Source organism: Triturus cristatus, chromosome 9, assembly GCF_964204655.1.
Source record: "Triturus cristatus chromosome 9, aTriCri1.1, whole genome shotgun sequence".
NCBI lineage: Eukaryota > Metazoa > Chordata > Amphibia > Caudata > Salamandridae > Triturus > Triturus cristatus.
In genome coordinates, this window is record NC_140592.1 from 310,457,531 (window position 1) to 310,485,471 (window position 27,941).

A 27,941-nucleotide genomic window follows, 5' to 3' on the forward strand; every position below is an offset into this window, starting at 1 on the left:
TGTGAATTTTGAGAGTTAACAGACTCACTGGTGAGGGATCAGTTAGTAAGGTGCACAAACCGCAGCAGAGTACAAGAGAAACTACTATCGAGGAAAACTCCACTCAAAGAAGCAATTGTCATTTTTGAGGGAACGGAAAATACATCTGGCTGGGTGTTCTGCTTGGGTTTTCGGATCAGATAGAACCCGCTCATCAGAGCCTCACTAACCCAGCCAGAACGTTACCCCCTCCCTAGAACCTATTTACAATAGTGCAACCACATATATCTACCACCTAAGGACAGGGAATTCCTACTATACATACCAAGACCTCTTATAATCGGCGGCCTCGCGATCCCATACGGATCCAGACCTCTCTGCCCATACGACAGTATCACAAGTGGCGGCCTCGCGATCCCACACGAATCCAGACCTCTCTACCCAGACGGCAGTCTCAGCACAAGTGGCGGCCTCGCGATTCCATACGAATCCAGACCTCTCTGCCCATACGACAGTATTACAAGTGGCGGCCTCGCGATTCCATACGAATCCAGACCTCTCTACCCGGACGGCAGTCTCAGCACAATCGGCGGCCTCGCGATCCCCTACGAATCCAGACCTCTCTGCCCATACGACAGTATCACAAGTGGCGGCCTCGCGATCCCACACGAATCCAGACCTCTCTACCCAGACGGCAGTCTCAGCACAAGTGGTGGCCTCGCGATCCCCTACGAATCCAGACCTCTCTGCCCATACGACAGTATCACAAGTGGCGGCCTCGCGATCCCACACGAATCCAGACCTCTCTACCCAGACGGCAGTCTCAGCACAAGTGGCGGCCTCGCGATTCCATACGAATCCAGACCTCTCTACCTAGACGGCAGTCTCATACGACAGTTCATCCTATGATCACCATAACATACAAAAAGGGAATCAGTCTCACTATTCATCAGATCACACAAGGATTGCCAGTTCAAGCATAGCCTGTTCTCATGTTCGAGGGGCTCCTCTTTCCCTTATTCAGTTACCACTTACCTGATCAGGGTTAACATCTGTTCATGTAGCCGCAACTAACTAGAAGAATAGGCTACCCTCTCATACAAGAACACGAAGCACATGTTGGTTCACTACAAACTGGGTACTTTATTACTCATTACATACACAATCACATAACATTACGATATAACACATAACCTGCAAAGAAAAGTGAAAGATTAAGTTGTACACTCTAATAAGAAAGGGTCGACATCACCTTAGTAGTATGTAGCCTGCACTCAGTGGTCATCTAGGTTCCCTTCTCGTCTGTGCCTCGGCTCGCCTGGAATCACCCTTCTCCGAGTCACTGGGACCTCTTCCTTATCGGCTACTCTCTCCTCTCTGGCTATTCTGCTAGGAGAGCATCTGTCTCTCGGTTCTTCTCCGCCTTCAAGATGGCGTCTGTCTTCCCTGGAATAAGTAGTAGCTTTACTGCTAATGGCTAGATGCCGCCTACGGACTGAACATGTAACTGCCTCAGACTTTCACTAATATAGAGGTGCGTTTCCTCATGGAAAATTCCGGCCTGTAACCTGCCGCCCACCAAATTCTTGTACCTCCCCGTACCAAGGACACGTTCCCAGCCGGCCGGCCTGATGTAGTGTCTTCGGCATGAAGAAAAATACAATCCTTCGATAAGGGCCGGCCTGAACCGGTTCTCTCCAAGCGAATAACACCTCATAACTAAAACATTACATTTGACCTAGAAGCATCCCAAGCTGCCGGAGCAGAAAGAAAGATGGAGTCTCTCCCGTTTGAGGCCTACCAGGCCTGAATTCAGCACGGCTCCATGAAATACCCTCACTACAGGACAGGTTATCCCTAATACTAACGAATCTATCCCCTAGGCTATGTGTGCAAGCCCTGATTTATGGGGAAAGAGCACAGAATCATGTCGAAGTGCCTAGTAAATAGGCTCCATTCACTACTCTAACCCTTAGACTTGAATGATAAGAGACTGAAGTCACATTCCATCATTGTGCCTCACAAGAAGGCCGGGAAAATCGAGCAGAACATTTCACGCTTGACTTCAGTCTATAATACATTCATTAAACAGAACTAATATCTGTGGAAGAATAATATGAAACAAGACTAACTGATCTATGTCTAGTACCAGGTGTGCAGAATTGAAGTAGTGAAGGAATACACTGAATAAAGCAACAGATAGAAATCAAAATGCCGATAGTAATCAGAATACCTCCTAATATCTGACGTAACATATGCAAATTAGGTAACCAATTAAAGAGCCAGTCAAACCAGCCCTGGTCAATGTGTTTTCTAACTTCTTCTGTCAAGTCATGTAGTTTATCAATGTGAGCTTGAATGGATTTTGTATGATCCGACAAGTTAAAACAACAAAGACCCTCAAAATCAGAACAATCGTGTCCATGTTTAAGCAAAAGATAATCAATGGCCGCTCGATTTTGCAAGATAGCCCTTCGTTCACCCTGGGCGTCTAATAGCATGTCAGACAGGACTGTAGAAGTATGATTGATGGATTTTACCATCCAGCAGGCCATTTTCCCAATAGATTTGGCATTATAAACTGCCAGAGCAGGAACACCAACAATTGAAATAGCCAGGCTAAGGTATTCAGACTTGGAATATAAATGCAAAGATGAGTCACAATCCTCCTGTAACCTCACTGTATCTCGAATCACACGAGAGTTGGCATTCGGATGTGATGAAAACATGAGCAAGCTCAGTCTAGTAATGGCACAAGGGCCTCCAGAAATATTTGCGGGTATATATATGGCCAGGAAGTATTACCACATGAGAAAAGCCATCCGGCAGGCAGTAACATCGTGCGATAGTGACTGGGGGTAACTACCATACTCTTGCAAGTCATGTTATTCTGAACAGAAGTACATGTTTTCGGTGTCCTTTGAAGGCACAAAGTTCGTTCATGAGCGGTGAATGAAGTGGCACCTTTCAATCTTAAACGCATACATTCAGAAATCACCCTAGGATCACAAGTAAGGAAAAAACATAAATCACCCTGTGTGATATTATAGGTAACTATTTGGGACTGGATGGGCGGTATCGGGTCTGACAGTACAGTACACAAGGGGCAATACTCATGGGCAGCGAAATCGCCCAGAAGAACATTGGGGCGAGCATTTGATATATTAAAAATATGAGTCAAAGTCTCCAATGAAGCAGGGACAGCAACTAAACAAGTTGCCAGAATGTCCGTCACCGATCTCATCGGTGTCAAGCAGAAATGAGGGGCTTTAGTCACTTGCTTGGCCAATGTAATCCAAAAGTTCGACGACGAATCCCACGCAGCGAAGGAACGCGACACTCGGGTTCTCAACTCAGCCCGGGTTGATGGGATCCCTCCTCTCTCGTCGTACCAGCCCAAAAGGAGTCCAACGCCGACACATCCTGCAGCAACAGTCCAAAGAATGATCTGAAAGAGAATCAAATACAGGCATTATTCATTCTCGTAAGTAACATTTGTCAGCCGGGACTGCTTCCCAGCTATCTTTCCCTGGTCTCATAACTAAAATGGTGTTGTCTTGACCGGTTGCAATCACTTCTGCTTGTTCAGGGGGATTCTTAGGCGACTGCACCCAAACTCTGGCCCCAGGATTATCTGTGGAGCCAAAACCTTTCTGGCCTCGTACAGTTAGCAACGTTGGGGCAGTGCCTTTTGTCATCTCACCACTGAAGACAGGCATTATTAGCAATTGAGCCACTCGGTCAGTTTGATGTATCAGTAAGTCAACCTCACTGCTATTCAGCAGGAGCACCTTAATCTCTCCCTGATAATCACTATCAATGATTCCTCCAAGCACCTGAATGCCTTTTACAGCCAGCCCCGATCTAGGGGCGATTAATCCGAAATTTCCAGTTGGTATATGAACACCAACACCAGTTTCAATGATGACTCGATCCTTACTTTTTATAACGGTGTCATCCATGGCATGCAAGTCTAAACCTGCCGACCCTGGGGTCGCTCTACATGGAGCCAAAGCTCCGGGGGTAATCTCCCAGTACATCACAGTCTCTCTGATTTCATTGGGCTTAGCATCAACATTCGGAGGAAACAAACGCATAAGTAGGGATTCAGCATTTAGAAAAGGACGGTTATTTAAAATCAATAACGCTTGAGGCAAAAAGTCTCGCCAATTCTTATACTTGTCATCTGTTAATTTGCGCAATTGGTCTTTCAGCAGGCCATTCAACCTCTCCACAAGACCCGAGGCCTGTGGATAATATGGTATATGAAACACCCATTCAATATTGTTTTCCACACAGAATTCCTGTACCAATCTTCCACGAAAATGGGATGCATTATCAGATTGAATTTGGAATGGCACACCATAATACATCATAATCAATTCCAATGTTTTAATAGTATTCAATTGGGTAGCTTGCTTACAGGGAAGGGCCACCAACAGGCCACTGTATGTATCAACAATGGTGCAAACATATTGACAATTCCTACTCATAGGAAGTGGACCAATGTAATCAATCTGCCAAATTTGAGCGGGCAATTTCCCGCGATGTAAATGACCTTTAACAATTTGGGGCACTTTGCGCTGCCTGATATGCTGACAAATGGGACAATGTAGAATAACATTTTTGATTAAATCTAGGGGAATATAAATTCCTCGATCAGCAGCCCACCTGCTAGTGGCTTTCTCTCCAAAGTGTCCTGCTTTCTGGTGGGCCCATTTCGCCAATCCCGCAATATCAGAATCTTGCGTGTCCACCACTGCCTCAGCAATTTTAGATTTCTCATCTGCAATATTATGAAAGAATTTGTCAAGAGAGTCTATCGGGGTATGAGCATCCACATGGAAGATTGTAACAGTACTCTGTGGGAGCATTTCCCAAATCTCCTGCCATAATTCTTTTCCCCACAGTTCTTTTGAATGGATTTTCCAACTATGGGAATGCCAAGTCGGTAACCAAACTGCCAGTCCATTGGCAGTAGACCAAGAATCGGTAAAAATATGACATGTGCCAGGTAACTCTTGTTTCAGAACTTGATAAACAGCATAGAGTTCAGCAAATTGACTGCTCTTACCCTCACCAGTTGTACTCAGCAATTTTTGTGTGATCGGATTATAGGACACTGCCTTCCAATGCCGTTTCGTCCCTATGAACCTTGCTGAACCATCCGTAAACCAGACATGGTTTCTGTCCTCTGCGGACAAATCATCAAAAGGTCTACCCCACTTAACAGGAGACTCCTGTACTAAAGGTACGGAACATTCACTCTCAGTCTCAGTCGATGGCGCCCGCGCCACCTGCTCATGCAAAGATGCAACTCCTTTTTGTCCCACACGTGCCCTGTCTTGTATATACCATTTCCATTTAATCACACTCGCCTCTTGAGCGTGTCCAATTCGGTGAGTTTTCGGCGAACTCATAACCCACTGCATGATAGGAATTTCAGGTCGCAAAACTATATCATGTCCCAAAGTCAATTGTTCGGTATCCACCAGAGCCCAATAACATGCAAGTAACTGTTTCTCAAAAGGTGTATAACGCTCACCAGCATCAGGTAACTTTTTAGTCCAGAAACCTAACGGTACTCTACTCTTGCCTTGTTTCTGCCACAAACTCCAATCCGCATAAAGGCCTTGTACAGACACATTCAAATCCACATCACCATCACATACAGGCCATAAATCCAGAGCATGCTGAATTGCTTCTTTTGCCAGACTAAACGCATCTTGCTGTGGTTTACCCCATTCAAATGCATTCTTTTTACGAGTGACCTGGTACAAAGGGGCCAATATTTGACTCAAATGAGGAATATGCTGGCGCCAAAAACCAAACAAACCAATGAAGCTTTGGGCTTCTTTCCTATTTCTCGGAACTGCAAAATCAAGAATTTTCTGTTTAACCTGAGGGATCACTTCTCGGTGCCCTTCATGCCAATTAATACCCAAAAATTTCACAGCCTGGGACGGACCTTGTAATTTATCCGGGTTGATTTCCCAACCTTTCTCACGCAAGCACTCAATGACTCTATCCAATTGGGTCTGAACTTCCTCTTGTGATTCGCCTTGGATCAAAATATCATCAATATGGTGACATATCTGAATTTGCGGATGAACCGGTACCTCAGCCAGATGCTCTGCCACCAGCCGGTGACATATCGTAGGACTATGCACATAGCCCTGGGGAAGACTTCTAAACGTCATCTGACGCCCGTTCCACGTAAAACTGAATTGTTCCTGACACTCAGGGGCAATCGGAATCGAAAAGAAAGCATTAGCAATATCAATGGACGCATACCATGTACCTGGATGTTTTTGGATTCTTTCAATTAGGGTAATAACATCCGGTACTGCAACAGTCAAAGAGGGTGTGTGTCTATTCAATTCTCGATAATCAACAGTCATGCGCCAAGAATTATCACTCTTACGTACAGGCCAAACAGGATTATTCCAAGCAGAAGTAACTGGGGTTATAACTCCTGCATCCACCAACTCCTGAATAGTGGTACTAATCTCTTCATGACCACCTGGAATACGATACTGCTTCTGACGAACCACTTTTGTCGCCTGGGGAACTTTTATGGGGGGCATTCTTAAACGACCAACCCGTACAGGCCTGGACGATATATAATGTTTAGTTCCAAATTGGTAACATCCATCATCTAAGTGCAAAGTCATTCCTTTCAAAATATCAATTCCAATTATGAATTCTAAGAGTGGCACCACTAATACAGAGTATTCTTTTCTAGGAATTCTACCTATTCTCATTTCAAGTAAGGTTTGAACTGCGGGAGTTTCCTTTCCACCTAATCCGGTAATTGTAAAAGGCTGACCTTTAAACTTCTTTGATTTTCCATGAATAAGAGTGGCCTCCGCTCCTGTATCTACCAATGCTCGGGCCCTTTGGATATTACGATGTCTCCAATAAATATCAATATCTACATAGGGTCTATTATCTCTGTGAGCCCATCTGTGTACTGGAGCTTGACCTATTTCCTAGTCCTTTTTACTGTGTTCTGTGTACCAGGATAAATCAGGATAAAGACTCTCACGTTTCCCAGGTATCGATACCTCCTGTTCATATCCATCTCCATTACGAAATGGATTACTGTTCTCTGCATTGTACTGCGGGTTTCGATCGGCCAATATGTGTCGATCCTCTCTCCTTCTCAACTCAGGGGATTGATCCCTATCATCTCTACGTCTGCTGTTAACATAATCGTCTCTCCCCCTCTCTCTTTCCCCCTCTCTCTCCCTGTCTCTCACACGACGGGGGGACAAATCACGTACATAACGTCGATCATCACGACGATCAGAGCGCCCACGGCGGTCGTCATCACCGCTACCGTCAGAAAAACCACGATCACACTCAGTTGTCCGAACACGCCGGGCCCCCTCCTTTCGATCCAAGCCACGTTTGCGAAACATTTCCCACAAACGAGAAGTAGTCTCACCATCAATGTCCTCCTTCCGCACACCATCGGCCATAAGACCAAAAAACATATCACGTCTAGTAAGTTTATTGTCACCAGGAGTACGAGTGTCAGGCCGGGACTGCCGTTCAGGTTTAAACCACTCACCCAACTCACCGAGTTGGCGTACCGATTCCAGCACCACAGATAACATGTTACCAGTCTGATTAATCAATAAAGTCATCATGACCTGCTTATAAGCAACAGGGGAAGAACGAATAATACGATTCCGCACAGAAGATGTCAAGAAACCATCAAGCAACCTGTCAGCAGTATTCAGAAAAATTGCCGTTTTCATCACCTCCTCTTTGAGACGTTGTGCAGCATCGCGCAAAGTATACCACGGTTTGTCATTCACAGGCCAGTCAGACTCAGTAGGATATTTTTGATTACAACCCTCAGTCGCCAATTGAAGCAAAGAAATTTGACCACCAGCATTAAAGTTACGAAAATGATCCTGTACAGTAGAATCTGAACTCAAGGAACAAAACTTCAAACAATCGCCAGCATCCAACATAATGCCAGCAGCGCCCAGTTCATAAAGGCGCACCATCCATGTGAGTAAGGTCTCACCAGCTCGCTGCCGAAATCGCTGCAAAATATCACTAATTTCTAGGGGTGGGCGGAATTTGCGGAATTAACCTTCGCAAATTATCGCGAAAATGTTTAAAATTATCGCAAACAAGCGGAAATATCGCGAAGATGCGGAAGTTTTTATCCGGCATGTTCGCGAGATTTTCTGCATGGTTGCGGGTCGCCAACTTACCCATGTGGTTGCTTGCGGGCGCAGCCATCTTGTTTTGAGTTGTTCTCGCGGTGCATGATCGCGAGAAGAAAGACGTGATCGCGCGACGCATGACGTCACTGCGGGCGCGAACTGTCGCGAGACAGCGCAAATGGCTAAAAACAATACAACATCTCATGGAGAACGCGACCGGATCAAGAAAACTTGTCGGCGAACGCAGGGATTCAGGTAAGGCGATCGCGCGCGCGCGAGAATGTATTATTTTACAGCGCGAGCAAGAAACAAATTATCGCCAAGCTGCGGAAACCGGAATTTTTGACATTTTCGCGCTCTCCGCGGAACGCGAAAATGTCAAATTATCGCAATTTCCGCGAACGGAACGAAATTTTCGCCCAGGCCTACTAATTTCTTGTTGAGTAAAATCCTCCAAAGAGTCTAAAGCAATACCATTCGGAGCACCGGGAGCCTGCTGCACCTTCCGCCGAAAAACTGGATGCACCAAGACCGCGGGACGAGCATCACAAGGAGCTCGACCAGTACACGTAGAGGAACAATCAGTGGAAGAAGCATCGACCCCGCTCGAAGGACGAGTGCAATCACGGGGTGCACCATCAGAGGCGCAAAAAGCACACTTACAATCACGGCCGGAGCGAGAGGACTCGCGCCTGGCAGACTCCTCACCCGAGGAAGGAGAATCACTCGAGTTCCAGATATTACCATCCCATTCATCAGGATTCCAATCCAGTCCGGCTTTCTCCACGACCAGACGCACCTTTCGCGTCGAAACCCGACCACGCCGATTCTTGTATTTATAACGAGCAATTCGCACAGCCGCCCTTTCGGCAATAGTTTGGTACGTCTCAAGTTTGTCAGCAAGCAATTTATTTTGACACCGCAACAAAGTATGAGCATTCTGAATCTCAACAAGGTTCGCTTCCAAATCCTTATGCAAGTTCTGTAACTTCAACAACCTCTCATGCAGAATTCTGTACGCAGACAGAACAATCCAACCTCTGCGCCCCAAAACGGGAAGCTCATCACCCTTAGATACCGGCGCCTTCTGTAAACAAGTAATCACAGTAGCCGGCTCCGCCAGCTCCAAAAAAGAATTCCAATTCTCACTCAAACCAGTAGAATCAGCCCACTCACGGGCTAAGGCTTCATAAGGCGATGAATCCCAGCCGGAAATATCAACGGGCAACTTAAAAGTAGATTTCGATTTTCTAGAAAACATCTCGGAAAAGAAAGAAAAAGAGAAAAAGAAAAAGAAGAAAGAGAAAAGAAAACTACACACAAGTATATACAAAAAATATACAAACAAAACCACGCACGCGCCGAAAGCAAACACGATACAACCACAACGCACACAGGTTTCGTAAACGGTTCGTGACGCCAAATGTTCTGCTTGGGTTTTCGGATCAGATAGAACCCGCTCATCAGAGCCTCACTAACCCAGCCAGAACGTTACCCCCTCCCTAGAACCTATTTACAATAGTGCAACCACATATATCTACCACCTAAGGACAGGGAATTCCTACTATACATACCAAGACCTCTTATAATCGGCCGCCTCGCGATCCCATACGGATCCAGACCTCTCTGCCCATACGACAGTATCACAAGTGGCGGCCTCGCGATCCCACACGAATCCAGACCTCTCTACCCAGACGGCAGTCTCAGCACAAGTGGCGGCCTCGCGATTCCATACGAATCCAGACCTCTCTGCCCATACGACAGTATTACAAGTGGCGGCCTCGCGATTCCATACGAATCCAGACCTCTCTACCCGGACGGCAGTCTCAGCACAATCGGCGGCCTCGCGATCCCCTACGAATCCAGACCTCTCTGCCCATACGACAGTATCACAAGTGGCAGCCTCGCGATCCCACACGAATCCAGACCTCTCTACCCAGACGGCAGTCTCAGCACAAGTGGCGGCCTCGCGATCCCCTACGAATCCAGACCTCTCTGCCCATACGACAGTATCACAAGTGGCGGCCTCGCGATCCCACACGAATCCAGACCTCTCTACCCAGACGGCAGTCTCAGCACAAGTGGCGGCCTCGCGATTCCATACGAATCCAGACCTCTCTACCTCGACGGCAGTCTCATACGACAGTTCATCCTATGATCACCATAACATACAAAAAGGGAATCAGTCTCACTATTTATCAGATCACACAAGGATTGCCAGTTCAAGCATAGCCTGTTCTCAGGTTCGAGGGGCTCCTCTTTCCCTTATTCAGTTACCACTTACCTGATCAGGGTTAACATCTGTTCATGTAGCCGCAGCTAACTAGAAGAATAGGCTACCCTCTCATACAAGAACACGCAGCACATGTTGGTTCACTACAAACTGGGTACTTTATTACTCATTACATACACAATCACATAACATTACGATATAACACATAACCTGCAAAGAAAAGTGAAAGATTAAGTTGTACACTCTAATAAGAAAGGGTCGACATCACCTTAGTAGTATGTAGCCTGCACTCAGTGGTCATCTAGGTTCCCTTCTCGTCTGTGCCTCGGCTCGCCTGGAATCACCCTTCTCCGAGTCACTGGGACCTCTTCCTTATCGGCTACTCTCTCCTCTCTGGCTATTCTGCTAGGAGAGCATCTGTCTCTCGGTTCTTCTCCGCCTTCAAGATGGCGTCTGTCTTCCCTGGAATAAGTAGTAGCTTTACTGCTAACGGCTAGATGCCGCCCACGGACTGAACATGTAACTGCCTCAGACTTTCACTAATATAGAGGTGCGTTTCCTCATGGAAAATTCCGGCCTGTAACCTGCCGCCCACCAAATTCTTGTACCTCCCCGTACCAAGGACACGTTCCCAGCCGGCCGGCCTGATGTAGTGTCTTCGGCATGAAGAAAAATACAATCCTTCGATAAGGGCCGGCCTGAACCGGTTCTCTCCAAGCGAATAACACCTCATAACTAAAACATTACATTTGACCTAGAAGCATCCCAAGCTGCCGGAGCAGAAAGAAAGATGGAGTCTCTCCCGTTTGAGGCCTACCAGGCCTGAATTCAGCACGGCTCCATGAAATACCCTCACTACAGGACAGGTTATCCCTAATACTAACGAATCTATTCCCTAGCCTATGTGTGCAAGCCCTGATTTATGGGGAAAGAGCACAGAATCATGTCGAAGTGCCTAGTAAATAGGCTCCATTCACTACTCTAACCCTTAGACTTGAATGATAAGAGACTGAAGTCACATTCCATCATTGTGCCTCACAAGAAGGCCGGGAAAATCGAGCAGAACACTGGGTGAAGGAGATGAAGAGTCACATGATGGTTCCAGATAATGTCCCCATGCCTAGTAGGATACATGAAGTGGTGGAGAAGGGGATGAAACAGGATGCAGATGGAAACATTTGCAAAGCGACTCACGGGAGGAAGGGTAAAATTCCACCATAGGCTACTAAATTTAAATGTTCTCATTGTGAAAGTTTCAGTCATGTTTCCAGCAGTCCCAACTGCTACGCAAAAAATTCCACATGACGCAAATGTGGCCTTAAAGGCCATTATGCAAAGGTTTGGAAGTCCAATGGGAGAGTACGGGCTGTGGAGAATGTGAAAAGGGTGAGGGATAGTCTGAGGACATTGGTGTTGAGTGTGAAAAGTGATGATGAAGTGGATGTCGATTGTATAAGCATCATAACACAATACTTCTCGGGTCTGTCATAAGGTGAAAAAAGTGTCTCTCAGTAAAGCACCATTAGGGAGCAATCCCTTTCAGGACGAATGCCCTCACCCACCATAGGTGGCATGCTTCATCATATGGGCTTCTCCTCCCAGTGAGAAAACCTAGTCTCACTGAGGGCTACAACTCCCTCACTGTGAGGTAGGCGCTCTGGGATGTTGTCTTGAGGGTACTAAGATCCCATTTGTGAATGCTAGGTGTTGCGAGGGTGCAGCGCTGGATGTAATTTTGATGCTAAGTGTGAATCTAAAACTACCTAGTGGGGACAACATTTTTCTTTATTGACTTGCCCAAACTGGCAGGGTTAAAAAGCAGTGCAAAGCAGTGTAAATTAGACTGCTAAGTTGGTACGGTCTGTCGACATATTTCAGCCTATTTGGTCTAATGTAGTGTCCAGCCTTTCATCAGGACCATGAAGAAAAAACAATGCTGCTGCATATGTGAAAACATAATAATAGTAACAAATATAGTGATATCAAACCAGTAATCCAATTGTTTTGGGCTTGGTACTACTGGATCTTATCCGAATCGATGGATAAGTAGATCCACCTCTACCTGGTAACAACTCAGGGAAGGGGGGCCCGCTCTCTCCGTCGGTACCCCGTTGCGGTACGTGAGCTGCAACCGAAGGCCGATTGTATACGTATGCCTGAATGTGAGGTTGATATTGGAGGCAAACAATTTGTGGTTCTAGCAGACTCAGGTTCTTATTTACAATAGTTGAATATGAGTTGTGGGATGCAACATTTCCTAATGTGCAGCTCTGGTCTCCGAAAATTAACCTGGTTAGTTATGGTGGTGCACATATAGGCGTCTTGGGTTATGTGATAATGAGGATAAAATTCAAAGGCAGAGAGACCATTGGAAAGGTATGTGGTCTGGGGGGGGCAACCTTCTAGGTTGGAGACATCAAAAGGATTTAGGGATTATATTAAACCCCAATGCACACAATGAACGTGATCAAGTCATGTTAGTGTATGATTGTGGGAGTGGAGAACATTTCATCAAACAATTTCTGCAGGTATTTAAGGATGAGCTGGTATTTAAGGATGAGCATCGGATAGTGCTAAAGAAGGATGCTAAACCTTGTGTGCACAAAGTGAGAAGAGTTCTTGATAGGATGCTGGAATCCTTGAAAGAGGAACTGGATAGACTATTGGCTCTGAAGGTTATAGAGAAAATTGAATCCTCAGAGTGGGTGGCGCCTGTGGTGTTGAGGGGATTCTGCACCTACACAGAACTATGCACAAGACAACAGGACCTCGTGTGTAGGGTGTACCAACCTATCACCCTAGTACGCAAATCCCAAAACCGACTAGCTATAGTGTCTCATTAGTTCTCCTCCAAAAATCATGAAGCTACAAATGATTAGACAACCCAGAACACAGCACTCCCGACTCTCTCAGGAATCGCGGTAGCAAGATATACCCTTTCGCTCGCTCACTCGTACTTGTCCACAATAAGAATTAAACACTGTAAAGTTCAAAATGTTTATTTTAACTATCATGCTCTACAATACAGTATAGGAGCCACTACCAGCAGCAAAATGCATAAACTCAGCACAATTAGCATTGTTACAATATCATAGAGTATGAAGGGGAAAGTCATTATATAAAGACAGTGGAAAAAGGGCTATAAGGCCTAGCCACCCTCCTCTTGACTTGAAGAAGTTTATTATATAAAGGAAGATATATGGGCTTTGACACTAGACCCCATACCTTAGAGCCTAGATGTAAGGTTTACATCAAAGTAACAGCATAGCTCTTCTCCATTAAAAAGGCTCTCTTCAAGTGTGAGTTAAAACAACATGCATACCTGTAGTTTCAAAGCACGAGTCTCCAGCATTGCAGTAGTGTTCAGCATGTTATGTCTAGGTGCTAGGGACTGACCAGAACAGAATAATAAGGGGCATTGTTTATCGATCTTGTACAACGTGTTCAGACTAAACTCCAAGGACGCAGCAGAGAACGTGAAAATCAGACGGTTTTCATGTGAAAGGCATAAACAGAATCTTGCAAAAATAAAGTTATGTAGTAACGTGCGCAAAAGCAGCATCATGGCAGCAAAGCTCATGCTAACTTAGCAATGTCGACAATGACCCTAATGGCCATGTAACAGTGGTGTTGGCACCTAAGGATGGTGGAAAATCCAACAGGATGTGTGTGGACTTGATAAGTCTAAATAAATGGATCTGGGTAGATGGCCAACCTCTCCCAAACATAGCAGAATCTATCACCATGCTGGAGGGAGCGAAAAATGTTAGCATATTAGACCTCTCTTTGGCATACTATGAACTGCAATTGCACCAAGATTTGAGGCACTTGACATCCTTTGTGACATGGTTAGGTGCGTATTGATTTGTGAGGATGCCATTCGGGCTAGCCTCGTCTGCAGCCTGCTTTCAGCGAATTATGAAGATGGTCTTTGGTAATATACTTAACCTATTATTTTTTCAGGATGTTATCCTAGTGTGTGGTAAAGATGTACTTGAGCATGATGAGATGTTGAGAAGAGTGTTTGGTAGACTGTTGGATAAAGGTTCTGCAGTAAAGAAACAAAAATGCTAAATTGGAGTGATATCGGTTACATACTTGGGCCATGTTATAACGGGGGAGGGTATTCAACCTAAATTAGAGTTCGCAGAGAGCATTGTGAATGCCCCAACTCCTTGTGACAATGAACAAGTGAGGTCCTTTTTTGGACTTGCTGAGTCCTATTCAAAATGTATTTGCTAGTATAGTAGAACCCATCAGGATGGTATTGAAAAAGGGAACTCCGCTTGTCTGGTCCGGAGATAGTGATGCAGCTTTCAATGCAGTGAAACATGAGAAGTAGAATGCCTACTCCTGGTCACTTTGACACCAAGAGAAGAACTATCCTTACCACTTATGCCAGCCTTAAAGTGTTGGGAGCAGTTCTTACACATTTGGATAGGGGTGAAGAGAAGGTAGTTGCGTTTGTCTCCACAGTATTTATGTATTGTGAGGGAGGCCTTAGCTATAGCCTGGGCAGTGAGACATTTCAAGTTTTATTTGTGGAGCATTCCCTTTTTAGTAAGGACAGATCATCGTCCCTTAGTACAAATATTTTCATGCAGCCAGAGTTAGAGGTTGACACCAAGACTCAAGCGTTGGAGTGAAGGTTTGGAAGAATTGAATTTTCAGGTGCAGAATCTTTCTGGTGTAGAAAATAAAGCAGCTGACGGTTACCAGTGGAAGGCAAATGTGATGTTGCTACTGTTAAGTTAGCTGGTACTAGTTGGGTCAAGGAGCCTACCATTACAAAAGAGGAGTGGGAGAAAAGAGGAAGACACATTGTTTCCTGTGGTCGTGAATTTTGTTATTAAGGGCTGGCCTGATTGCAAAGGTCTGGATTCCGATTTGAAGCCATTTTGGTGAATAATAAATGAACTTACATTGTATCAAGGAGATCTCACGAGAGGTGAGAGAGTTGTTCCTCCTAGAAGTATGAGGTCTAAGATAATGAATCTAGGTCATGAGGGACATCTTGGCAGGAGTCTGACCAAAGATCTTGTTCGTGAGAGATATTGGTGGCCAGGCATGGATCGACAAGTGGAGGAGTTGGTTAAAGATTGTTATCAGTGTGCCTCCAATGATAAATCTCGAGTCTCTGATTCTTCCCCCTTTCACCTGCGGTTGTCCCAGTTGAGCCGTGGACCAAGTTAGGTCTGGATATAATGGGCCCATTCAAGTTATTGCAGCAACTAGGAGATTTGTGTTACGAGTAGACTACACTTCAAAATGGGTATCCACAAGGTGCGTAAGCAAAGTTAACACTAAGATGGTTTAAAATTTCCCAGAGATTAATTTGAAAGTGAAGGGGTATCCAAGTTTTTAGTCACTGATAATGGGGTGCAGTTCACCTCACGAGAAAATCCGCAGTTTTTAAAGAGAATTTGGGGTCACCCATCAGAGGGCTGCTCTATATGCGCTGCAGGCCAATGATCTTGCAGGACACATGAATAGAGTGGTAAAAGCTTGTGTGCAGAGAGCCATAGAAACAAGACCTCCCCTTAAAGAAATCCTCAGAGACATGTGGTGGGCGCATCACTCTACCCTCAATTGTGCAACACAAAGAGCCCCGTTTGAGCTGTTGAGGGGTAGAGTAGACTTGGTCAAATTGAATCCTGAATGGTTGCCACTGAAAAGGACTCTCAATTTGGACAAAGAGGAGGTGGATGCTAGAATCCAGTCGCATCAGCAGAAGTATAATCACAGATATGATATGTAGAAATCTGTGAAGCATAAACAGAAGTGTGAAGGAGAGTTGGTTTTAGTGAAGAAGCCACGGTGGGAGAGGAAAGGAGTGACTGAATTTATGGATCCTTTTGTCATAACTGCCATTACAAGGAATGTGGTGACAGTTCACACTGGGAACAAGTGGAGCATATCCCAGTTAGAGAAGTACAGTGGCAACAGAGTGCCTAATGAAATGGAGGATACAGTTCCATCAGGATCGAGGTTGCATGCGTATAGAACGAGTTTGACTAATTATTTTCTCAGGAGGAATACTTCTATGAGACCCAGGAGTACTCCTGAACGCTTCAAGGATTAAGTCATGAACTAGTGCTGTTTTCAGGTATTTCGTAGTCACTGTGCGGAATCAATTGTTCTTGTGTTGTGTTTCCATTCTTCTTTTACCACTAAATGATTATTTAGTGTTGCCTTATTTTGTGTGTGTAGCAATTTTCTCATTGAATATTTTTATCTTGTTTTAACCTCGTTTCTTCCTTGCATTGTTGGGTAAGCCGGATGTGTTGTAGTCAGACGTAGGTGTTTGTTTCTTTAAGTATGCTTAGCAGCTCAAGCCATGAATGTTCACGGTTTCTATTGTGTGATGTTTTAGGGAAAATCAGTTGGAGACTGGGAGCACACTGGCAGGCTGCTGATGTTAGTGGTGTGTGTACAAGATCTCAATAAAGACCATTTGAAGATCACCGCGTGTAGCGTCTTAACATAACTCCACTTACAGCCCACTGTTAATAAGCTACATTAGAACAAATACAAGTCCAGCATGTTCCCGACTTAAAGAGCACCTAGAAAAATCTAACTGGCACTAAAAACAAAGCCAAGAGGGGCCTGTGCTCTCTGTTTACCTGTGTCAGCTGCACTAAGATTTTGTAAGAACAAGTACAACTGGGTAGCCTGGTAGTCTGCCCTGGGCTCTAAAGACAGGTGCTGCCACTAGTGATAACAGGAAACAAAGATGTGTTGCCATCGAAGCAGAAATGAGAAAGGCACACTATGGGTGATTCAGGTCCGAGGCTGCAACTGCTGAGTATGAGTACCTGTCTTTGACCAGCTCCTAAGGGCACCATTTCCGAAGATGAGTGCTTCCAAGTAGGCCTGATACACCTATTGCATCCCTTGATCTGTATTTCAGTACAAGACTGTTGCAATGCAAAGAGGGAATGCATTCTTTCCACCACACTACTTGGCCTGCCAGCAGGTAAATGCAGGGTTTATCCTACATCTAGGACAAGATACTAGCATGTGAAGGACATTCTTTTACCGAGTAAAACCAAGGGGTGAAAGATTCTAACTGAGTTACGAAGTTAACCAATGAGAGTATTTAATACTATCTGCATCTGTGCCTAATCAGTGCCTCTGCTCTTAGGGCCTTTTGCATCAACGAGAAAACTGGTCGCAAACGGGCAGATTAGTAGAATCTGCCCCTTTGCGACCGGTATTTTTGCATTTGGGATGCATCATCCCAAATGCAAAAATCGCAATTTAAGGAATCTCTAAATAGCGATTCCTTAAATTGCGATTGCATTTAAGGAATCCCAAATTGAGATTCCTTAAATGCAATGCATTAAAGTTAAAATATTCGCGATTTCGCTAATAGGGGGAGCAAATTACCATGAAGTTGAACTTCATGGTAATTTGCAAAAACTTTGAAAAATGCACTTTTGTGCATTTTTCAAAATTTCATGTTGCGCACACACATGCCCTTAGAGCATGTGTGTGTGCAACATATGTGCACAGATCAATTTCAGGGGTGCAATAGGGTGTCATTTTGACACCCTTGCACCCTTGAAATTGCATGAGCAATTTGCGAGTACCTACTGGTACTCGCAATTTGCTCATGCAATCTCCAAATCATTCCTATGGGCCTGGAGGCCCATAGGAATGATTGGGATGGCATTCCTTAATTGCGACTCGCAATTTGCAAGTCGCAATTAAGGAATTTGTAGGAATCGCTATTTTTATAGCGATTCCTACATGCATAGGCTTTTGCAATTCCTTAATTGCGATTCCTTAAAAATCGCAATTAAGGAATCGCAAAAGTCTTTGTTGATGCATGTGCCAGTTAGTGCTTTGAGGACTGTAGTCATGGGATCCAAATCATAGCAGGGCTGACGGACCAGAAAGGAGTTGTGGCAACTCAATGATATAGGTTACAACCCTGTATTACACTTCTATTGAACTGTGCAGTATTTAATTTTGCTGTGATCTTAAAATAGTTTCTTTTACATAAATAGAAGTGCTAGACAATAAGTTAACGTGTCTGTTGGTTGACTGTTGAATTCTGAACCCTTATGCTCCACACTACTTCCCTGAGAAGCCTGTGATTGCTGGCCTTCCTACCTCGAGAGTCAAGTGTGGAAAGGTTTGTACCTGGCTGAGTTTGCAAGTACTTGACTGAGTATACATAGCCATCATGGTACTGATCTCAGGTCACCAGTGGCAAATTACCTCAACCACCACGGTTAGGCCCTGGGTGCTTTCTGTCTGTTCTGAGCCCCCTCCCAATCAGAGTTTGAAAAGGAGGGAACATCTTTGGGGCTACATGACTGACCACTGCATCCCCACTGTATGCAGACCTGCTCTTCAAACATACCTAAATGCCTACTGGTAGGGAGGAAGGCCAAGCATCTTGATCACATTATTGTTCCTCTTTGCATGCACAAATCTGTCTTGCCCTGCCCAGAATATATTTGATGATTTCTCCAAGTCAGGTTGCTCCCCCAAATCCTACTACCCACAGACCTGCTGTCTCAACCATCCACAGACTTGCTGCCTTTCAATTTGCTTCTCATCTTGGCTTTGCTACATGCTACTTTTTCAGACCAGTGATATTCTTTTAGCAAACCTCTCACAAATTGTTTGTCACAAACCGTATTTGTTTTTGTCTCTTAAGGTACGGTGGACGCTCCGATTGTGGATGCGTGTATGAAATTTGTGTAACGCTGCTAGCCTCCGATGGAAAAGAGATAATAGCGGAATATAAAGAAGCACCCGACAGCATTCCACAATGGAATGATGAGAGCTATCACCAGGTACAGATGACCAGGGGGTCATGAGGGGGACGCTTGGTCGTGGGGCTTACTAATTACCATCAGTATAAAGTAGTTGTATCACCTGTGACCTGATTCTCTTACATGTCCCATTTCCAGTCATGGCTAATTGGGGAGGAGTCACTGTTGGGAGGCGAATCCAATAACAGCTGTCAGTAGGGCAGTGTTTGCGATGATTATGACTCAATTTCTTCTGGTTGGCTGATATTTGTATGGAAGTTACAATAGTTATTCTTAGTTTTGTCAACTAAGCCGTTCAGATTTAGGGTTGGGATTACAAAGGCTGTCCGTATTACTTGAATATTTTATTTATGGGTGGACCTGAGTCACAACTAGAGTGATTTCTGGAGATGGGTGGGGATAATTGCTATTTCAGAGGTTAGTTGCAGTGGGGGAAGAGGGAGTGAGAATGACTGATAATTTCATGTGGCATCACCAAGACTCTCAATATCACCAGCTAAGTTGATGTTTAGAGGGGAAACTAATGTTACCACGCAGTTACTACCACGATCTGCCTTCACAATGCATTCACTACCCCAACTACGATATTACCACGCATTTCTTTACCACGCCAGTCGTTACAACGATTTGCTTTAGGGGGCACATTGTTGGACTGGTGTTGGATTTTAAGTCCAACACCTTCCCGACTGTTGCATAGACTACGAGGTGGAATAGTGAAATATACTATTCCAAAGTCCAGCGCACCCTAAGGAAAGTCGTTGTAACGTCGCAGTCAGAGTAGAGACTGCGTTGTGAAGGCATGCGTGGTAAATACATGCCAGGTTCTCTTCCAGTGGACCCTCATCAATAGTCATAAGCACTGAATATTCCCGCTCACGTGCGGTGACCCCAGAAATAATAAAAATATATATGAAAACATATATATATATACAGCTCTATATATATATATATACATATATCATTTTTTCTCATTCCAATGCAGCCCCCATATAGGAGGCTCAGCAATTAAATAACAAATAAATAAATCCTTTGCAATCATATATCACTTATATACATAGACCACATTAAGTCAAGTATCACTTGAACTCTTTTTAATGAGCAGACTCATTAAAAACTGCAAAAGAGTAAACATTGTTAGCCTACAGGCTGCATTGGAAACCAACTACATAGAAAATGAAAGCAATTGCAACACAAAAACTGGCACCGTGCCTTTAAGGCAGCAATGACCCCTAGCTTCCCATCATGCCTCAGGGGTGACAGTTAGGTCAGTTGTTCTTAGCGGAGACCCAAAGGTCAGGGCACAAAGGTATAGCTTAACAGTAAAAAACAGTCTCATTTGCCTGGGGAGGCAGGTGGGGATTCCTGTTGTACTGACCTCTTGCATCCTGCTTACCGACTAAGCTAGATGGCACATGCGGTCTCTGCAGTGGGATCTGAAGTCTCCAAGGACCCAGCACTTGAGAAATTTGTCAGATTCCATCCACGTTTCTGAGGAGGCTCCAAACTGTCCGCAGTGGCGACTGCTCGACTGCAAGTGGACGAACTGCAGAATCTTGTCCCTTCCCCACCCATAGCAAACGGTGGTGACAGAAATATCACTACTGGGCTGGGGAGTTCATCTGGCAGAGGTGAAGATCCGCATCTACTTGCTAGGATATAACAGAATATTTGATTGACGTTGAAAGACTACCTACCATCCATCAAGCGGAGGCAGGTTCAGTTCCTAATGGACAAGACCACCACCATGTTGTATAACAACAAGAAGGGTGCTGTGGAGTCCTGGGTTCTGTGCCAAGTGCCCCTGCACCTCTGGACATAGTTGAATTGTAAGAGCCTCTCCCTGATGGTACACCACCAGGTGGGATCTTTAAATGTCAGGTTGGACGAACTCAGCGAATGTCTGGTGGACCACAACTGGCACCTATTCTCAGGTGCAGCAGGGTGTCCTCCAGCAGTGAGGAGAACTCTGGCTGGACTTCTTTGCCACCCCCAAAAGTGTGCAGTGTCAATACTTTTGCTTGTTGGAGTTGCAAAGAAAGCTCTATTTCTGAGGCATATTCCACCTAGAGTGGAGCCAGGGACTCCTGTATGACTTCCCACAGCTCGCTCTCCTGCCACGGGTTCTGAACAAGATCAGGAGTGACCAGGCCCAAGTTATGTTAGTGGCTCCAAATTGGGTCAGGAGAGTATGGTACCCGGAACCTCTGGGTATGAGCATCTATCAGGCTGTTGCCTTAGGAAGATATATTGCAGCAGCAGGGCACGGTCCTGCTTCCCGGCATGCACAATTTACACCTCCATGCTCAACGATTGAGTGGCAGCAGCTGACTGTGTTCACTATCCCTCCCAAAGCAATAGATATCATGTTGGCTGTGAGGCATTCTACAAAATCTGTTTATGCAGGATGCTGGGACGAGGTTGTGGCTTTGTTTGACACCCATGGTGAAGACTTGTTCCAGACTAAACTGTCGTATGTGTTACTGTTTGTTTTGTCTTTGGCCCAGCAAGGTCTTGCAGTGGGCACTGTTAAAGATTCTCTTTCAACCCATTTGGCTTTTTTTTGCGTTTACCGAACCAATCATGCATGTTCAAATCACCTGCTGTATGCATTTTAACAAAGGTTTGGACCACATGTTTGGTCTAAAACTTTTCTAAGCACACAGTGGTCCTCACTTTCCTTATGAGTACCCATTTTGATCCGTAACACAGGCCTCTTTAATACAGCATGGAGTGTATTGGCCATGGCTTCCGTTTACATCTAGAGAATGCACATCTGCTGCCTTCATTGACCCGACTTAGTTGTCTAAATAAAGTTGAAGTTTGCCATTAGCCCCCATAAAGAGCTTTGGTTCTGTTATGTAACTAGATAACCTTTTATCTCAAAGTCCATGCCAAGCTGGAGTGGACAGGCATTTAGCTATGGATGCTGATGGAGGTTGCTGCTTTTGATTAGTCAGTCTTGGAGGAGAGTACCCAAGGGAGCAGAAGGAGGACAACAAGACAGAATAGGATTGAAATATGACAGAGTGAAAATGGTTCACTAGAGAGTGAAGGGTCTACCTGAGAAGTGCGTCACTGTGTGGAGACAAGTATGTGAAAGAGTTGTGCTGGAGTAAAAAGGGAAGGAAGAAATTAACTGTCAAGTGCTAGGGGCCTGGGGGGAAATGTGTGCATCCTGATTGTGTTTTCCACCTTCTTACTGCACCCAAGCTATAATATACAAGATGAGTTGATTGTGCTTGTTTGTTATGTAGGTATTGTCTTATTTGTTCATTACAAAAATGGTAAATAATAATTTTAAAATAATATGACAAAATGGTGGCAAACAGTGGTGAGGCTAGGTGAAGTGCACATAAGGGGGCAAAGGAACTGAGGAAAGAGAGAAACAGAAGGGAAGAGGTTTGGAAATGTAAAGTGACAGGAGAGAAAGCCTGCTTTATATAAAGTGAGAGAGAGAGAGAAATGAAGATGGTTTTATTGGCAGGGCAAATATGGGTGAGGCTAGGTGTTCTAAGATGCAAAGCTCTGATTATCTGAGCTTGACGTCTGGCCTTTAACCGATCTTGAGCTCGAGAGAGCCTGGATCACATTAGCAGAAGAGCTCTGCATCAGTCTAGTGTTATCATGAGCAAAGATTTGGGTATAAACAACGTCAGAGCCCTGAGTAAGTCTGAGCAGCACCCCACTCCCAGCTCTCAATGCGTCTGGTTATTACCTAATGCAGAGCTCTCAGTGAATCTGCATTTTGTGTATTTAGGAGCAGGCTTGTGAAAAGTCATATGATTGCTTGAATTTCAATTTGTCGACCTTGAAAGCTTCAAATCTCTTTGGTCAAATCAGGGGCCGCTCCTCCATTATAGCAGAGGAGCGTCACCCCAATGAAATGCCTCCAGAGACAAAAAATTAAATGGTAATGAAGTTAATTCATTACCATTCAAGTTTCTGTCACCCCGTCCCGAACTGAGTGTCAGAACGGGGTGGGGCCTGCTGAGTGGCAGCATGGAGGAGTGGTAGGCAGAGGGCTGCCTTTGCACTGTTTAAAGTCCCTTTGGGCAGCCGTCTTGCGACGGCCAGCTAGACATGCGTACTTTAAACCTCTCAACTGAGCTGTCTTAAGGCAGCTGGATTGAGAGCAAGTGCAGGCCTCCAGTGCCCTCTGGAGCGCCAACAGAGACCTAGCCCTCCAATCCAGGCACTTCTTTCATGCTGGTTAACAGCATGAGAGGAGCACCAGAATTGGTTAAGGGAGTTGGCTGGGGCCATGACGTCACAGAGAGGAAGAGGAATGATGATGGCTACTGCATGGTAAGTAACTTTTTATTTTATGTATTTATTTACTGTAAAAGGAAGAGCAACTGTTTACGTTTGTTTTATTTGGCTACTTCATCAGAAGGGCCATTAAAGAATAACATTGTCTAAAAACAAAGCAAAAGACTGTGCAAAAATATTTTAAAGTTGCAAAAATGGCATTTCTTGCATCCACTAAGTGGCATGTCTAATTTTACTTTGTCCTCTGCAGGTCTCGCATGTGTTCTGTAACTATGGTCCCAATGTACGCTACGTGAAGTTTTTTCACAAAGGGAAGGACACCCAAATTTGGGCCGGACAGTATGGGGCTCGCGTCACCAACTCCTCCGTCACTGTGCAGAATCCGTAACAAACATGCAAAATAGGTACAACCATTTCAGCTCAGAGCTGCCTCTGCTTTTCATTATTCGACACTGCCCTCAATTCGGATCTTCTCAACTAACAATCCCTAAGCAATGCTCCAAAAAACTACCTGCTCCTAACACTCCTGTGCATCTGCCAGCGTTATGCACAATTTACTATTGCCTACGTCTTGCATGCAAAACAACCCCTCAGAAACACAGTTGCAAGTGTTTCCTACATATTTTGTGCTGTTACTGTTTCTCATGAATCCGTCAGTCTTGAACATATGATACATATGAATGTCTGGTTGAAATATAAAACATTTCTGTTTCAATGCTCCCACTGTATCATACTATAAATAAAGATATTGCAAAGACTGTGTGGTTGTGCTGATATCCATATACACCAGTACACCAATACTTTGTGGCAATTGCCCTTTGTGTAGTAGATTTCAGGATCTTCTTTGATTGCTTTCTATTGTGGTAGCCGGAACGCACAAACCTGCTCTACTGTCATCTCCAGATTCCAGCTTTATCGCATTGACCATAATCCTGTAGTAATTCACCTAGCAGTGGCGTAACAAAACTTGAAAGGGGCCCTCCTTAAAAGTACATGGAGGGTGCCCCTAGGCTCCGGACCTAGTGAGGGGCTCTCAGGCCAATAACGTGCCACCCATGCACAGTGCTGGAGGGAGCCCCCTAGAGCTCTGGGCCCTCCCCCGCACCACGGGGGCTGCGGGGCTGTTGTTAAGCCACTGTCACCTACAGATAACTGTGCCTTTGTGTTTCTCCACCCAGCCATTTGAAATCAAGATAAACCTGAGAAACAAACAACAAATCATCTATCAGCTTAAGGCTTGGCTTTTTGATTAGTCCTACTATGGCCGAGGTTTGGCTATACTCACACCTGCTCAGCACCACGATACTCTCCAGGGTGATAGTGCACTCTACAAATCTGCATAACATGACATAGCAGGTAATTGAAGAGAGGGCGGGAAACAATTGATAGGGCTAGAGCAAGGGAACATTTTGTTGATAACCTACGGGTTCCGGACTTTGGCTCGGATACATCTGACAGCTCCCAGCATATGCTGGAGGATTCAGAAGGTGGAATTCATTTATTTTTAATGGGGACGCTTTGGGTGGGGTTTGGAACTACAATGGGGAGCTCAACTTGGCAGGAATTATGGAATTCTTGTTATGTTAGCTTGGTAAGGGGTGACTTAAGGTGGGGGTGCTGGGTGTTGTTGTTTGCCAGTTGCTAGCTGAAGAGGTGAAATGGGATGTTTTAATAAGTCATGCACTTGGACTTCACGAGTTTGAAAGATGTGCACATCGTTAACCTGTTTTACTATGTACTACTACGCATACTCACCTGCTAGTTGCAACTGGCACCCAGAGCGGCATAACTACTGATGACAATGGCTTTAGCGGCATAAACAAATACACAGATGTTAAGAGTTTGCTATATTTTTTTCGTTAACAGCGTTCACATATGAAGGGTCTAACCCACAATTTTTTATTGGAAAAACTCGGACCTCCTATCCTGAGGAAGTTGTGAGATGCTCTGTAGGCATTTCATGAGTGCTGAAACATGTTGACATATGGATGTGAAGGGTTTGTCGTTAGATTCTCTTACTTTTAGTCTTTTGGTAGGGGACACTGGTCAAATTCCTATTATCTCACCCACACAATTTTAATTACAGGTGTATCAAGAATACAAAGGGAAGTAAATAGGCAAGAGAAATGCCATTATTTTTGGAGAATTTGCATGAAATTTTCACTCCAATACCTTGCTTACAAAAGTAATCTGAGATATAGACAGGAGACCGGTTCAAGTAGAAAATCTCTCCCCTTAAGACTTTTTCTGCTAAAAAACAGTTTCTCATAAGAAAACAAATGACATAAAATTGTGTAATGCAAAACTTTGCAAGTATAAATAAAATGTAGCCCGGCCAATGCATTTCATTATTTCAGAAACAGATCACAACCTCAAGTTAGGTAGGTGACTCCGATCATGAAGGATGACTACAGGTGAGCACCCACACACACACACACAGGACCCGAGGGATGAAGAATGCCACACTAAGTAGGTGAGGGTTTGACAACGGCGAATACACTTAAGGTAGACACAATCATGTCATACTTTTTGAATGTTCAAGTTACGTCAGGTTTTATATGCAACAGCCTTCCAATTCTTCACCTCCCCTTTAAGTTGTAGGTCATCCCTAGATTCCAGCGAAGCCCAGAGTGTAAAGGGTCACAGACCACTTTAGATTAGATTTTTCCACTATTGAGTCTATATCTGTAAACTTTAAAATACAAAAGAAAATGTTGGGTATTTTACAATAAGGACATAGGGGCAGATCTACAAGGAAGTGCCGCAGCGCGGCAACGCAAGCCCTTTGGCTGAGTGACGCTGCGGCACTTACAAAGCACAGGAATGCGACATATTTACAATAATATGTCGCATTCCTGTGCTCTCCCCTGCACTGGTGCACAAACTGCAGCCATGCACAGGCACCCTTGCACCATGGTGCAAGGATGACTGCATCATGGGGAGATTGTTTTTGTGCAGGAAGGGGCACCTTCCTGCACCAAAACAATCACTACAGGCATTTTCCTCTTTCAATGCATGCTGTAGAATACAGCACGCTTTGAAAGCGGAAAAAACACAAGGAGAAATTAAAACATTTCTCCTCGTTGCGCCTTGCTACGCCTTCCCTGGGAGGCATAGCATTGACACGCATTTCCAGATTCCTCATAAATCTGGAAATATGTCTCGTTTCATGGGTATTGCATGGGAACACCAACACCCATGGAACGCCCCTTCCATGCAAAGTGTTTACAAGGAGAGGAAAAGTCAGGCAGGGTGGCTTTTCCTCTCCTTGTAAATATGGAGAAGTGACGTACTGGTGGCGCAGAGGGCTTGTAAATCTGCCGCCTAATGTCTGTCAACCCATTTGGGTTTTGCAAATAGTTGTCCCATGCATCAGGAAGAGGAAAATAAGAAGCCCATGAGCAATAGAAAGAAAACAAGCATTAGCAAAGCCTATAAGCAGTTCCACTGGAGTTATGCAGCAAAGGAGGAGTATGGCTGGGTTTACTAAATTTCGTATCACGAAAATACAAATTATGTGGTGGAATATGGAACGTTTTGTGATAGTATTACTTTATTTTGTCATTTTTACAGTTTAATACTGTCTGGGCAAATGTTTTATCCCATTAATACCAGTTTTACACCAAAATTTAGTTTGAGCAACAGAAAGGAAAACAATCAAAGGGCCTTCCACTCCAAGGCAACATGTGCCATATAATTTTAGCAACTCTTGATCCATTGCCCCGGAGCACACGAACACCCTGGTTGAAATGATAGCTATGGCGGGAGGGCGGAAACTGGTTACTCACCTGTATAGGCCGTTGCGGGAAGACAAAAAATATGCTCCTCTCAAAATAGAAGATAGATGGCAGGGAGTGAGCCCGCAGGATATCACACCGCGGGAGTGGGGGAAAATACATGAGGCTGTACGAAAGGTAGCGGTGTCCAATAGATTTAAACTGATACAATACAATATGGTCCACATGACATACCTCTCACCCAAGCGCTTACACGCTATTGATAGCTTGAGAGATCCACGGTGCCCCAGGTGCCATTATGCGCAGGCAGATTTCCCACATATGGTTTGGTCGTGTCCGATGATTCAGATATACTGGACAGCCGTCCTGGAAGACCTGTGTAGAATAACAGGGTGGAGGGTGGCCCTGGAGCTGCGTACTTGTATCCTTGGACTAATTCCCCGGAACCCTCGACGTAAAACCAGCAGGAAGTTCTTGGTGTTGGGACTTGTGATTGCTAGGCGGCGAATAGCAATCCACTGGCTGCAACAGAGTGGGCCGCTGGTTGGGAAGTGGAAGACGGACCTGCAGGAATGGGCATTAGTGGAGGAGGGGCATATGCGTAGTACTAGGCAGGATGCCAAACTCCCAGAAGTATTGCAGGCATGGGGGCTGATGATCCAGGAGTTAGGGAGGAGCTCCCCGACTTCGACACAGATAGTGGTGTCTGATATTAGTCCGGTGGGGACTATATCCCCCAGGCAGGGGG

At 44.9% G+C, this 27,941-nt stretch overlaps 1 protein-coding gene across 2 annotated transcripts in view; it reads left to right on the top strand.

The window, feature by feature from the left end:
* Nucleotides 1–24,213, top strand: part of LOC146797809 (F-box only protein 2-like) — a 111,195-nt gene extending 86,982 nt beyond the window's left edge. For both annotated transcript variants that reach the window (XM_085624993.1, XM_085624992.1), the window contains 2 exons: nt 19,070–19,208; nt 23,707–24,213. In XM_085624993.1, the coding sequence (XP_085481119.1) occupies nt 19,070–19,208; nt 23,707–23,844 (277 nt within the window). In that variant the 3' untranslated portion in view covers nt 23,845–24,213. The remainder of the gene's footprint in view (nt 1–19,069; nt 19,209–23,706) is intronic.
* Nucleotides 24,214–27,941: the final 3,728 nt, after the last annotated feature.